The sequence below is a fragment of the Anabrus simplex genome, chromosome 2 (assembly GCF_040414725.1).
Source record: "Anabrus simplex isolate iqAnaSimp1 chromosome 2, ASM4041472v1, whole genome shotgun sequence".
In the NCBI taxonomy this organism is placed as follows: Eukaryota; Metazoa; Arthropoda; class Insecta; order Orthoptera; family Tettigoniidae; genus Anabrus; species Anabrus simplex.
The window spans coordinates 387,026,361-387,041,181 of NC_090266.1; the positions used below are offsets into that span (position 1 = coordinate 387,026,361).

General features: G+C 40.2%; 1 protein-coding gene across 1 annotated transcript; it reads right to left on the bottom strand.

Annotated features, from left to right (window-relative positions):
- Positions 1-299: 299 nt before the first annotated feature.
- Positions 300-13,818, bottom strand: LOC136864157 (uncharacterized). Its single transcript, XM_067140805.2, has 4 exons — positions 13,704-13,818; positions 5,692-5,873; positions 5,380-5,613; positions 300-1,026 (listed from the first exon to the last, which is right to left on the bottom strand). Exons 2-4 carry the CDS (start codon positions 5,851-5,853, stop codon positions 697-699), a joined length of 726 nt encoding a protein of 241 aa, XP_066996906.2. The 5' UTR covers positions 5,854-5,873; positions 13,704-13,818; the 3' UTR covers positions 300-696.
- Positions 13,819-14,821: the final 1,003 nt, after the last annotated feature.

Below are 14,821 nucleotides of genomic sequence, written 5' to 3' on the forward strand. Positions count from 1 at the left end.
TTCATGCGTATAAAGTTCATTCTCTTAGCGGTTCTGGAATTTTCTTGTTCTTGTTTGAAAATATGCCGGAGTTTCTCAATTTCTTGTATCGGTACGCATAAGCTTAATATCATTTTAGTAGTTAACGTGTTGACTAGGTAAAGTACACAAGTTATTTAGAACTTGAAACTAACAATTGAAAAAAACTAACAATTGACCTTTCACACTCACTCAAAAAATGTATTCATCTTTGTATTATTCCGTTTGTCTTTTAGTAACTTAGCCTAGGAAGGAGGGGAAAATTAACCTATGTAATTAAGTTATTTTCTGGAATGCACTTTTAATAATATTATCAATTTTTACTCTTGTATAATTTATAACACACTGGTTTGTTTTCAATTCTGTATTCAGTTGTAACAACAATCTTCCTAAACTTGCTAGATTGAACCAAACTAGGAAAAACTGACCTCTTTTTCTGTCAAACGTATATGCAAACTGTCTGATAAGAGGATTCGATTATTAGAAAGAATTTATCATCAGTCACAAAATTTCAATAATAAATGAAGGTATTTATTTGGGATTTAACAAGAATGTTTTTTCAGTGAAGAATTTTAGTTTTGGTACAACCTAGATATGTCTTAGGCATTTGTAAAAGAAGCCATAAACCTATCATAAAAACTTTACATAATTGATTGGTTATGTTCATACAGTGATTATTTAACCGAAAATTATCTTGTAACCTGTGCCAGAGCACGTGAAGGTGCTCTGTTGGTCATCATAAGCATAACTGTATGCTAGAGGACACCGTTGCTTGAAGAATGCTGGATAGTTTTGCGGCCAGTCTGAAGATTTGCACCTGTCTGGAGTTCCATAATTACCTCGGCAGCAGTATTGGTCTGTGTTGAAAGCTAGACATGCGCTTTTGCAACCCACTGTTGCTCCATTGGCTATCAGTCGAAGTTCATTTGGACAATCGGTGTTGAGGTTGGCTGTGCAAGCCGCTGCAGTGCAGTCATATCCGCTCCCAGACTTGTCTGTTGGAACGAACTGCAAACAGAATACATCCGTGGAGTAAGCTAGTGAGAAAAGGCGTTCCGTAATAAATTCAATCACGACCAAGAAATCAAACTATTCGTGACTTCAACTCGAATTGGTATTTACCTTCTTGATGTCATCAACAGAACAATTACTTTATTTCACAAGAAGGTTGAAGTTACGAATGTTTATTTTTTCCTTTTAGCCCTTTCTGATAATAATAGTTTAATTGTAGTGTTTGAATTTCATTTTATTATTTAATTTATACAAGGTACCAATCTTTTTACAAAGAAAGGAGAAATAGTAAGGATGATGTACGTAGGAACACTTTTTACTACAGATATTTTCCTTAAATTAACATTCATGTAGAGTTAGAGATGTTACTGAAACCGCCTTACCAAAACCTGGGCGTGACCACCTAGTCAATGCACTCAGCTAAGCCAGGGCGAACTGGTCAGGCATCGTGAACCAGACTTTACTTTTGGTAGGGAGACCAACTCCTTCAAAACCATCCTTTGGCAAAAAGCAAGTGATTAACTATCAAAGTCGTAACCACGCCCAGTGTTGCTTAATGTCGGAGATCCAGTGCTTCAACATGGCCTCGTCGTTGGCTTGCAATTATACATAATGCACAGTTGAAATAATTATTGGAACATGTTTGTAACGTCTGGTATGTGAAAGTTAATTTGGTAGATCGGGTACCAATGATCGTACAGCATACTCTGAGACCTTAGCTACTCAGGGTATGTCAATGTGAAGTTATACTCCACCTATAGGCGTAGCCATGCATTAAACTGTCAGGTGACCCCTCAAAACAAAGTAAATGGCGGTACGTCCGTGTGTCGTTGTGAGGTACAGAGACTACTGCGGTGATTTGAGCACGTTGTACGTCAACCAGCACATCCCATCAGACATCTTAACGAGGTTCAAGCCGCAAGGACCGTCACTTTGATCCAGGAAGGATGGCCTTTTCGTCGTGTTGCTGTGGATCTCAATGTCTTTCCGACAGTTATTCAACGCTTGTGGATTCACTATAATGAAATAAGCCAGTTCACAAGGAGGGTTGGACAAAGTCGTGGACGGATGACAACCCCACAGGATGACCGATATCTGACCATCTGTACGTTACGGCGTCGTTCTGCAACTGCAGGAGAACTGCAACAAGACCTCAGAAGAGTCACTTCAGTCACGGTGTCTGACCAGACAGTAAGGATCAGGTTAAGAGAAGTGTCCTTACGACCCACACGTCCTGTGCGAGTGCACCGTTTAACGCAGCAACATCGCAGAGCTCGCCTTCTTTTTGCCCGTACCCACGTCAACTGGCAACTTCGTACTCACGCACGACAATGCCAGGACTGATATAGCGCAAACCACCAGAGCTGTCTTGCGAGAACTGGACATTCAAGAGATGGAATGGCCAGCAGTGAGTCTCGACCTTAATTCCATCGACCATGTGTGGAATAGGCCTGTTCCATGCCACGTAGGTGCCAAGCTGTGATAAATGCTCGTGGAGGACGTTCACCACACTGAAGTTCTCCAACTGTAATAAAACTTTACCCTCGGGGACTTTTATCACTTTGTTTTCGCCCCTATTTGGACATTTCGGTTTGTGTTCCGAAAATGAACTTGAATCCATCGATGTTGTTTTGTATACTTCAACGGTAAATAATAAAGGTTTAGTTGGTAATATACCTGGCTATGAGGTATTGTTTTGTGGAACATGGCATACGTTCAAAGACATGTTCCCCTAACTTTTCGAACTGTGTACATTCGAAACGACGGCTTAGAATTTAGTATCATCGATCCTTGTTTCTTTTCGAGATAATCGTGGCTCCATTTCCGTCTTATGCATGAGGGAAATTTTGAAAATGAAACGTCATGTACCTGCGGTTAGTACTCCATATACATCTGGCTGCGATAACGATATTAATAATCGTATTCGCTTCATTTCGACATTTTATAATATTTTTCACCGCTGAAACTTACATGAACACTTAGTAGAATGAGCAATTCATGACAAGTTCTGAAAACTGCATTGGGCTGGATTTTTGTTCCTCTGAGTAAAAACACGTTTTCGATTACACCATACATACTAAACAACTAATAATAAAATAATATTGTTTTTATGTCACACTAACTACTCTTGACGGTTTTTGGAGACGCCAAAGTGCCGGAAAGTGCTTTTACGTGTCACTAAATCTATCGACACGAGGCTCAGGTATTTGAGCACCTTCAAATACCACCGCACTAAGCCAGGATCGTACCTGCCAAGTTGCGGTCGGAACGCCAGCCCCTCAAGCGGCTGAGCCACTCAGCTTGACACTGAATAACTCAGAAAATATTTGTTAAATCGTAAACAAGTTGCAAGGAAACGATTCTGAGAAATTCGTGTAAGGAAAATTTCATACCATTTGCCTTCCTAGGCCAGAGAACACAGGAATTAGGCGATTGGACTGGCAAATTAAGCCTGAGTGGTTCCATCAGACGCCACGGTGATTCTTGTCAGGTGATAAATTCTTGTTATTTCCTGTGGCTTTTGTTAACCTGGCGAACCCTCGTCCGGCAGACACTCCGTTGAGGGTGGGTGACTTCGGTCATGTGTAGGAAACCGCGTGTTAGTGTAGTGGAGGGCAGTGTTTTGTGTGTTTTTTCTTGTATATGAGCTGCAGGAATATACGGGCAACACAAACACCCAGTCCCCAAGCCATGGGTATTGAAGGTTTAAGATTAAAATACATCGACTCCGTAGGGAATCGAATCCGGGGCCCCGAGGAATGAATACCAAGACGCTGACCACTCAGCCATGGAGCCAGACTCCATTTGGCTGTTTTGAATGTGCATGTGGATGGCACTGGTCTCTCCTCCACACTCAGTCCATTAAATTATTAAATGATATCTCACTTAAAGCAACTGGACTGGTGCTCAACAAAGCTACCGTCCTAGAATTCTCTGGGGTAAACATAACAAGGACAGTCACTGTCATCTCTGAGTTTCAGAACTCGGATCTGCGAACAGCCAGTTATCCATTTATCCCTCTCGAAGTGTAAATATTGGCAGTGGCTTTGTGAATAGATAAGTGCTGGCCTGTTTTAGAAAAATTATCGTACATGTGGAATTTCATAATGGTATGTGACATCTCATTTGTACCGATGCTCCTTCCTAAGAAAGGCCTTACCGGGCGAGTTGGCCGTGAGGTTAGGGGCGCGTGGCTGTGAGCTTGCATCCGGGAGATAGTGGGTTCGTATCCCACTGTCGGCAATTCTGAAGATGGTTTTCCGTGTTTTCCCATTTTCACACCAGGCAGTTGCTTGGGCTTTACCTTAATTAAGGCCATGGCTGCTTCCTTTCAACTCCTAGGTCTTTCCTATCCCATCGTCGCCATAAGACCAATCTGTGTTGTAGCGACGCAAAGCCACTAGCAAAACAAAAAAAAAACAAGAAAGGTCTTTATGCATTTGTCTTCTTTAGCTTTCCGGAATACCAAACATTTGATTGCAATATGTGTCAAAAACGGTATAAGAGGGATTACAGAAACTAACCTTTTACATAAAACCTCGTCTGTACTTTCAAAACGTGAGCATAAGGGATTTTGTACGTGTATCTTGTCCCTTCTCCATCCTGCCAATTATATTAACGAAGAAAAGGATTTCTCGTAGAAAGTTATGTATTGTGTGACTGTCGAAACCTGTTATGAAAGGGAGCCAATTGAAATAACAGTAATATTAGTACTGGTGTATTCCATAAGTTTTTATTTTCAAAATTTAGCAGTACACACAGTGAAATGAAGAAGGCGTTTAGGAGAAACACAATGGAAATATCACAATGAACTTCTGAATCATTATTTTATCTTTGGCAACTGTTTTTGTTGGACTAGTTTAAATTTTGTTTTAATGGTGTATTAAAACTTCTGATAACGTCTACCAGAGACGTAAAGAAAATATTTCTCTCCTGGGTAGGTATAGATGTCATTTCTGTCAGTTATGGAACACGAACTCATTGCGATAAGGAGGGAAATTGAAAGGATAGTCCCTGATATTTACCTTAGAGATTTTGTTATTGATAGTGGCTTAACGTCGCACTAACGCTTCGAAGGTATTCGGATGGGAAAGGGCTCCTTCCTAAGAATGCTACCATCTCCCGAGTGCAAGATCTCTGCGGCAAGACCCGAATGCGCATCGAGATATTTCCTGAATACTATTGATTTGACACGCCTGTATAAAATAATTTGTCGGGCTTCCTCGATTAGTCGTTCCTTGTTTATATGTCCAAGTCAAGAACAGCGTGTAACTTATCTACATGCTTGTTTTTAAAGATCTTTAGTTTTAGTATCATTAGCATCCGCAACATAAAGAGAAATATACTCACCGTAACCGGAATGTTGAAGCCATCAACGTTGCTGATGTCGTAGAAATCATTTCCTCCCCAGCCTCCCAGTGTTATCTCTGCCAGTGTGACTGGAGGAACACCACCGGCCCCGTTACACTTGAGGACATTACCACAGTCTCCAGTATCGCAGTGTCCGCGCCCGCTGCCGTCGAAATTACAGCCTGTGCGTGCCCAGAAGCGACCAGCCCAGGATGCATCTACATCAAGACTTATCTGGAGAATGTGAAAATATAAATAATTATATAGAACAAGTTTAATTCTACATTACCAGTCAACTGAGCGTTTCTGTACCTGTGATCCGGGTGCCATTTCCCAGCCACCTCCATTGACAGGTTGTTTTCCAGCATTTCCGAGAGATCCCACCCAAATGGTTGAAGGATGATTATTCACGAATGTGAATTGTACTCCCTGGACAATGGTGAACACCGCCGCGAAGGAGTAAAGTAGAAGCATTTTTTATAGGTTTGTGATCACTGGAAAGAAATATTACATACCGGTATTAATATACTACATTTCTCTTGAGGACAAAGTTTCGCAACGTTGGTTCAAACAGCAATAGGGCAAGAACACGGAATATGCATATAAAGAAAAGATTTACGAGTCAGATTGGCGAAACAGTACATTCAAATACCCGCTGAAAAGGTTTGAGATGTATGGAATTACCAACGAAGGAAGTTATTTCACACTCATTGCATTACATTGGAGAACGTGCACTGCCATCGCAGGAGAAGAGGTGCGAACACATGAATAGAAGTACCTCGTGCTAGAACACTATTATAAATGCATTGCAGTTCTCTGTGATTCGCTAATCAGTTTATATTTCTGAACAAGATCCTGTATAACACCACTATACTTCGCATGAAAACATTATTCTTTATGTCAGTTAAATTAAATGTGGAAATATATGACGTAGAATTGAATTTTGTCGCTGTCAGTTCGTATTTAAGGTTGCTTAAATGTGAAAACCTATGCTGGTGAGTTTGCTGCACGCTAGAGAACTCTTTTTGTGGACAATATTTTGGCAGTCTGGCCTCTATTGATATCACTATTTGTAGCATCATTATCATCATCAGCAGCATCAACATCATCACCATCATAATATTGCCATTATTGCTTTCACGGCCCGTACTTATAGACATGATATTGTATAGGCTTTTGGGCTTTTGCCGTGTCAAGAAAATAATGTGAAATTCTTAACGTTTCGCAGAAAACTGTGCTCAGCGTTCTCGAACGAATTCTCGACTGTCCACGAGAAAGGCTTCTTAAACGATGGCACTTTTGAATTTCGAACGTTATAATAGAAGTAGAAGTAGAAATGGTGCGTTCATTCACCACCAGATGGCCCCTAGGACGTGGCACAACGCTAGCGTTCGAAGCGGAAGCTGACCGAACCATCAGACTAAGCGGTTCACATAACGTGTTTGCGTAACATACGACAGGTGTAAGACATAGACATAAGCCTGGAATGAAACATCTGGCGACGAGGAACGTACGAATTTGGAAAACACCGAGACGAAATAACAATAGTGAAGGGGCATCATAATTATCTGTGTCTTTGAAATTTAATCCGTCACGCTTGGTAGTTAGACTTCTTCTCGGGCAATAATCTGGATAAGTAGAAAATGTTTAATTAAACGCAGTATCTTAATACTGTTGGATTTCAGAGTCAAACTGTCTTCTGTACCTGTGTCATAATTAATAATTATATTATATCTACAGAACACTATTATTACATGCAGTTCATTCACTGAGGCCCGATTTTTCACATTAATGACATATTTCACATACATCGTCGAAAATCGAAGCACAACCACGTAATTTTCTACAATGTGTTTTACGTCGCACCGAAACAGAAAGCTCTTTTGGCGACGAACGAATAGGAAAGTCCTAGGAGTGAGAAGGAAGCAGCCGTGGCCTTAATTAACGCACAGCCCCAGTGTTTGCTTGGTGTGAGAATGGCAAATCACGGAGAAACATCTTCAGGGCTGCTGACAGTGGGGTGCGAACCTACTATCCACCGAACCACGCAATTGAAGAGCTATTATAGTATTTACTGAGTTTTAATTCCCAAACTCATTATAATCAGCGTATTATGTATTCTGAAGTTTTTGAAGACTCTTGGAGAAGGGCTTCAAATAGAAATCACCGAGCTCGATAGCTGCAGTCGCTTAAGTGCGGCCAGTATCCAGTATTCGGGAGATAGTAGGTTCGAACCCCACTGTCGGCAGCCCTGAAAATGGTTTTCCGTGGTTTCCCATTTTCACACCAGGCAAATGCTGGGGCTGTACCTTAATTAAGGCCACGGCCCTTCCTTCCCACTCCTAGGCCTTTCCTATCCCATCGTCGCCATAAGATCTATGTGTGTCGGTGCGACGTAAAGCAACTAGCAAAAAAAATGCGTATTTCAGCACTATGGAAATTAGCTCTACTTTATAACAGTCCTACTTATAGCACGATGATACACATTCTAATTTAAAGGAAACGTGTTAGCTACAAGTGTAAAATCATGCCACCTGTGCAACTTCAAGGACGATGGTATACACCTTAATTACGCCTGATTTAAAGTCATTGGCTACTCACCAAGGCTTCCACGGTTCGAATTTCGGCCAATATATGTTGATTTTTGTAATGAAAAGTAATGTCCGGTGGTTCTAAAACCACGTAAAACTGAGGGTTTCATGGTTACGGTCACGGTATCACATAAAGGTACAATTTGCTTTATTTTCTGAATAAATCTCGTTGTTTTGATGAACATATTTTACGCTGCAATAGCAGTATCTTAATATACAAATTCTACGTTGACTTTTCGTATGGTAGCTTTTCACGAAGTGTAATGTATGCGTTATTTTAGTATTTACAGACTTCAATTACAATAAGTTCGCATTATAACTAGTACTTATGCCGTAGGCTGATTGTAATGTACCTACTAATTTTTTTCAACGCTTAACGTTAGACATTCCATTTTTCGGCAATAAATTAATGTCTTTATTACTTTCATTTTAATACATTTTACATGGTTCTTGCTGTTTTACCTGATTTCACTAAATGATGATAAATCACTTTTTCCAACTTAATGTTGCTATGCATGCTCGATCGGTCAATGGGAACTGAATAAACATACTACTCTGGAGCAAATTCCAGAGACTGCTCCATGCGTGATACTTTTAGAAGAAATTGTGCCCCATCATATCCACACTGCTCACACACAGACCAAAATAGTTGTCTGTGTACAAGCCCTGATCTCACTGAACTATGTATATTGATTCAGTATGCTGGTGCGTTTGAGTCACACTGTAGACTATCCACGAAATGCTCTACAGTGGTTTCTCATTTCTGTTATGAGTAAATGCTCAGATGGTGCTTTTCTTAATAAGATATATAATTTACGTTTATAAGATGTAGACTACAATGAACATTAATTAAACATGGAATGTGTCAAATTCCTTAATGAAATTAAAAGAGTACCACCAACAGAAGTGTAATGATGAATTGCAACGTAAGAATGATCTTTATTATATCAATTAGTCCTTGCTATATATAGCAAATATCCAGCAACTTCAAATTGTTACAATTAGTTTTCAAGTTTTACCATATTATTGACGTTTCCATCTCGGTACACTTATTCCCCGGCAGGAGGATTTGAAATCTGTTGCAGCATTTGCTACATATAGGCTATATATAAAGGAGAATATATCACACACTCATCACATCGAAATATTTGTTTCAGAGTTACAGCCATCCACTTCAATCAAGTTAGCGAAATTCCGCGGTGAATAATCCCGTTGTTTTGCTCGTTGAATCAACAATCGACATAATAATTAACACCTGCAGGACAAACTTTCAACGCCCTGTTATCATTTGAAACGTAAGAATGATCTTTATTATATCAATTAGTCCTTGCACGATAGTCACTGCTGCTGTCTTTCCCGTCTGATAGCTCCTCAGTGAGACTCATGATGAACAGTCAATCGCTTTGTAGCTCCGTATGTCAAGTTGTAGAAAGTTAGACAAAACCACGATTCGAAACTGAGGCCAGATACTCTAACCATTTAACCTGGGAAATGCGGGAAAACTCTGGTAATTTACAACTGAAGGGGCCTAAAGTCTTCGACAATTTTTTAACATTTACAGTCGATGTAATTAAATTATGGTTTCCTCCTAAGAAAATGTTTGATATAAAACCTTAAATACATTTAGAGAAATGGAGGTACATACTTCCCCTAGTGCTCCGTCACGGCATTGACCAGCATAGGAGGCTTGCAGTTGTGTTTTAGCAGCGCACTAGCTGCCAGCGTCTGAGACACGTATGACAGTACAACTGAACAGTCCATTGCCACACCGGGGATAAACGCTGGTAATTTCGTGAACGAAAGGGACTAACATGTGCGATCGAAGAAATTAAATTATTGTTCCCATCTGAAAACGTAACATTTTATAATATCTACTATGTTTTAAAACTTCGTAAGAAATGTGACATTTGGAAAATCAATTACTGCAAGGGGAAACATTATCCCCATTTAATAACTGCCAATGATGGGTATTCTTTACTCATTTATTAATTTTACCCATTTCAACTTCAAAGCAAATTTCTAAACTAGTATCATTCGGTGTGACAAAATACTTGGTAGAGGCCATTTGTACATTATATTCACTGTATTGCTATAAGACAGAGCCAAATAAATAGACTGGGGAAAGAGTTCAAAATAAAACAATACATTTTCATTGTATAAATAATATAACTATATTTATAAATACTTAAATATGTTATAATTAGTAATATAATTATTTGATCCATTGTTTAATAATGAATTTAGAAAGTTTTATTCTTGCTTAATTGTTTACTTTTTATATGTTTTACATGTGAATTTTTGTGGTTATAGATTTATGAACTTAAATAGTAAATATATTTGCAGTATTTAATATTATTTATCAAGGTGACTTAGAATTACTAATATAATATGTAGCCGGATGTGAAATAGGCCCGTGTGTCTACGTCTATTCCTACAGTAAATATATGGTGTGCCCATACGTAACGTATGAATAGTAAGAATTGGTGCAAAGTGGTTATTCGTGTTAAAACAACTATTTAAAGAGAGGGGCAGCTCCTTTTTGAAATTTTTTTTTGGAAAGTGCGCCATTTTTTGCATTTTTGGTAATCAAGGATTTTTGGCAAAATACGGTAAAATACATATACATGTACTATTGTACATGAAAGATATATTCTTGTGTTGTATATTATGATCCAGAATGTTTGAGTTCAAAACGATTTCTTCAGTTCTTACTCCTGTATTAAATTATGAAGAGCAAGCTGAAATACTTCGAAATTTAGACGATATAACGTGCCGAAATTTAACCATAATTAATCATCATAATTTTATGAGTCTTTGACGTCTAACGAATTTTAAAATATGCCAATGGCTCGGTATTTTATTCTGAGAGTTTTTCTAAGTTGGTTGGAAATCTAGAGAGAAGGATCGTTCCCATGCAAACATCCTTACATCTTCTATCCTGAAATGTTGGGTAGAGGACACATTTACCTTGCAAAATACCTCACATTACTGAATATCAAAGAAACACACGTCAGCCACGATAGTTCAATATATTTAAAAGTAGGCTTCGCGTAACTATCCAAACAACAGTAAAAAATGCTAATTCAATTTCTACCATAGATCATTCTCGAAATGCTTTTCTGTTCCTTAATAATCCTCTCTGAAGGTCATAACCGCTTACTTCCCCGTTCCTTGACTAACCACTATTTTTTCCAAATCCGTAAAACGGATTGGGTTGCCTGAATGAAGGGCGATTCGCCTTACTGTATTATGTACTAAGAGCATCATCAAATGTTCTTTGTTTTTAACGTGCTTTCAGTTACTATGGATTTGAAGTCTCTCCTGGGTGTCTGGAATATAACGTGCACAAAGACAAGGACATTGAGTAGTTACATTTAAACAACGTCATGTGCTACCAATCTCAGATAGGATCGAACCTAATATCTTGGGGACAGAGGGATGATAACTAAACTACCGGGCGAGTTGACCGTGAGGGTAGGGGTGCGCAGCTGTGAGCTTCCATCGGGGAGATAGTGGGTTCGAATCCCACTGTCGGCAGCCGAGAAGATGGTTTTACGTGGTTTCAAAATGTCACACCAGGAAAATGCTGGGACTCTACCGTAATTAAGGCTGCAGCTGCTTCCTTCCCACTCCTAGGCATTTCCTGTCCCATTCTCGCCATAAAACCTATCTCTATCAGCGCAGCGTAAAGCAAATTGTAAAACCAACTAACCCACTGCGGCACTGAGGCATTGAGTCCTGAGGCACTGGGTCTGGAGAGGTCTAAAGACAAGGAACGCTAGTTCGAATAATCAGAGGTACGAAATCGGTACCGGTATTAATAGTGCTATTGGTTTTACGTACCAATAAATACTTGTACGCTTTTCTGGAGACTCCGAAGAGCTGGAAGTTTGTCCCGTAAGAGTTCATTTACGTGCCAATATGTCTAGCGACACAAAGCTGGCGTATTTGAGCACCATCAATTACCACCGGATTGAGCCAGGATCGAACATGTTAACTTGGGAGTCAGAATGCCAGAGCTCTATCGTATGAGCTACTCAGCCCGGCAATTCAGTTAGGAGCAAAAAGACACGCAAAAATAATGACAAAATAACGGTAGCCAATAAGAAAGGAGAAACGTTAAGTATTGTTTAAAATGAAGTCAGTTTTAAAAATCTATATGGCAGTAAAGTATTTTTTAAACAATCACTACTGATCTACATTTAGGGCAGTGGCCCATGTGGCAGATTCCCCATCTGTTGATTTCCTAACGTTTTCTTAAAGGATTTCAACGAAATAGGAAATTTATTGATCATCTCCCCTGTAAGTTATTCCAATCGCTAACTCCCCTTCGTATAAAAGAATATTTGCCCCGATTTGTCCTATTGAATTCCGGCTTTATCTTCATGTCTGTGTCTGTTAGGTCATCAGCCCAGAGGCTAATTGGATCCTCAAATAGCACCACCAAAGGTTATGCGGTTATAAGGAAACCTCAAAAACCAATGGCGGCACCAAAATGAGGCGTACTAGGCAAGATGAGGAGTGAGGTAGTTTGACATTGCTTTCCTCACTGGGTCATAAAGTACTATTGCAGCACGACTGACCCTATTAGCAGCACCTTTAATAACACTCAGATGCATTAGTCATGCTCTGGATGTCATTACTCAGCACTACCCATACCCCCAGCAACTTCCATATTGTCACAGCCATGGATGTTGACTGGGACTTCGGTGGAAGCTAAACTTTTTTTTTTGCTAGGGGCTTTACGTCGCACCGACACAGATAGGTCTTATGGCGACGATGGGATAGGAAAGGCCTAGGAGTTGGAAGGAAGCGGCCGTGGCCTTAATTAAGGTACAGCCCCAGCATTTGCCTGGTGTGAAAATGGGAAACCACGGAAAACCATTTTCAGGGCTGCCGATAGTGGGATTCGAACCTACTATCTCCCGGATGCAAGCTCACAGCCGCGCGCCTCTACGCGCACGGCCAACTCGTCCGGTTAAGCTAAACTTTACTCTGGCCTGTGCCAAGAGATGGATGCAAAAGTACTGTATCCATCAAGAAATGATAGCAGGCGGTTATCTTCATATTGTGATCTTTCCTACTTTTAAAGACACCAATCAAATTTATTCGTCTACTAATATAATTCCACGCCATTTCTCCACTGACAACTCAGAACATACCACTTAGTCGAGCAGCTCGTCTCCTTTCTCCCAAGTCTTCACAGCCCAAACTTTGCACGTTTTTGTAACTCTACTCTTTTGTCGGAAATCACGCAGAATAAATCGAGCTGCTTTCCTTTGGATTTTTCCAGTTCTTGAATCAAGTAATTCTAGCGAGGGTCCCATACACTGGAACCATACACTACTTTTGGTCTTACCAGAGACTTATATGCCCTCTCCTCTTCATCCTTACTACAACCCCTAAACACCCTCATAGCCGTGAGCAGAGATCTGTACCCCATATTTACAATCCCATTTATGTGATTACCCCAAACAAGATCTTTCCTTATATTAACACCTAAATTGTTACAGTGATCCCCAAAAGGAACTTTCACCCCATCAACGCAGTAATTAAAACTGAGAGAACGTTTCCTATTTGTGAAACTCACAACCTGATTTTTAACCCCGTTTATCATAATACCCTCCTACCGAGGAGTATTGTACTGAACGGTTCTATGATGCACGATAGGTGCTCAGTGGGATGTACTAGGAATACCTGTTGCTACCTTCCTAATACAGTAGCATCACTCACCTTATTCTCTGAGAGATGTGTAGTTCACTGGCTAGCACTGTAATACGACCCTTAATATATAGTTGGTGGAGCAAGCGGGGAAGTAGTTCCCCTCGCGACGTGCGAGAGTCCCATTGGCTGCAAGAGCAACTCAAGTGTTTTTGAAGGTTATTACCTTGAACTCATTCACGGAACAGGCCGCAGATGTGTTTACGTGTTTTTCTTTATTCGTTTGTGGTACAGCTAAATGAACTATTATATGCCCTTGATGACAGAATTCATTTCATCGCATATGGTAGACTTAGGATAAACATAGAAATATGTAATTTAGATTTTAGAATTCATGGAGAATTAATTTAGCCAGGCAGTGCAAAGGGAAAGAGTTTGGCTCCCACCTTCTTTACTCAACATCTCAGGATGAAATCTCGGGGCAGTCGGATGATATTTAAAGGCTATTGACCTCTATTACGTTGAGTAACACTGTTTCCCACGAGACCAGTACGCACACCACACACAATAAAATCTTCACCACTCAAACACACGTAGTTTTCTATACAAGAAAGACGCCACCCACCTTCGTCTGAGGGTCTGCCTACGGTTACGCGACAGAAGCAACCGTGCCGGATGCGACCACGCCGATATCGTGCCGCTAGCAACCGAGTGGATTAACCATCGTGCCGCATAGACCAATCTCTCAATCAGTCAGTCAGTCAGTCACCGCTCATGTGTGTTTAAAGAACCGCCGAAGTGGCAGATTGCCTTTCGGCTGTTTACCTACTCCTTTCTTAAATATTTCAGAGAATTTTGAAATTAATGGAACATTTCTCCTGGTAAATTATTCCAGTCCCTAACTCCCTTTCTTATAAAGAATATTTGCCTCAATTTGTCCTCTTGAATCCAACTTCATCTACATATTTTGATCGTCCTACTTTAAAAGCACCACTCAAACTTATTCGTCTACTAATGTCATTCCGCGCAATCTCTCCACTGACATCTCGGAACATACCGCTTAGTCGAGCAGCTCGTCTCCTTTCTCCCAAGTCTTAGCGTAACGGTGCAAGCAAGAGACTTGAGAATTACGGCATTGTGATCCACTGTCCAAGACCCCTCTGTGTTAATTTGGTGCATCAGTCACCTGC

Excerpts from the sequence above, each read along its gene's own strand:
- LOC136864157 (XM_067140805.2), bottom strand. The coding sequence starts at position 5,853 with ATGCTTCTACTTTACTCCTTCGCGGCGGTGTTCACCATTGTCCAGGGA. Across the intron at positions 5,614-5,691 it reads AAATGGCACCCGGATCACAG|ATAAGTCTTGATGTAGATGC; the intron begins GTACAGAAACGC and ends CACATTCTCCAG. Across the intron at positions 1,027-5,379 it reads GCTTCAACATTCCGGTTACG|TTCGTTCCAACAGACAAGTC; the intron begins GTGAGTATATTT and ends TTCTGTTTGCAG.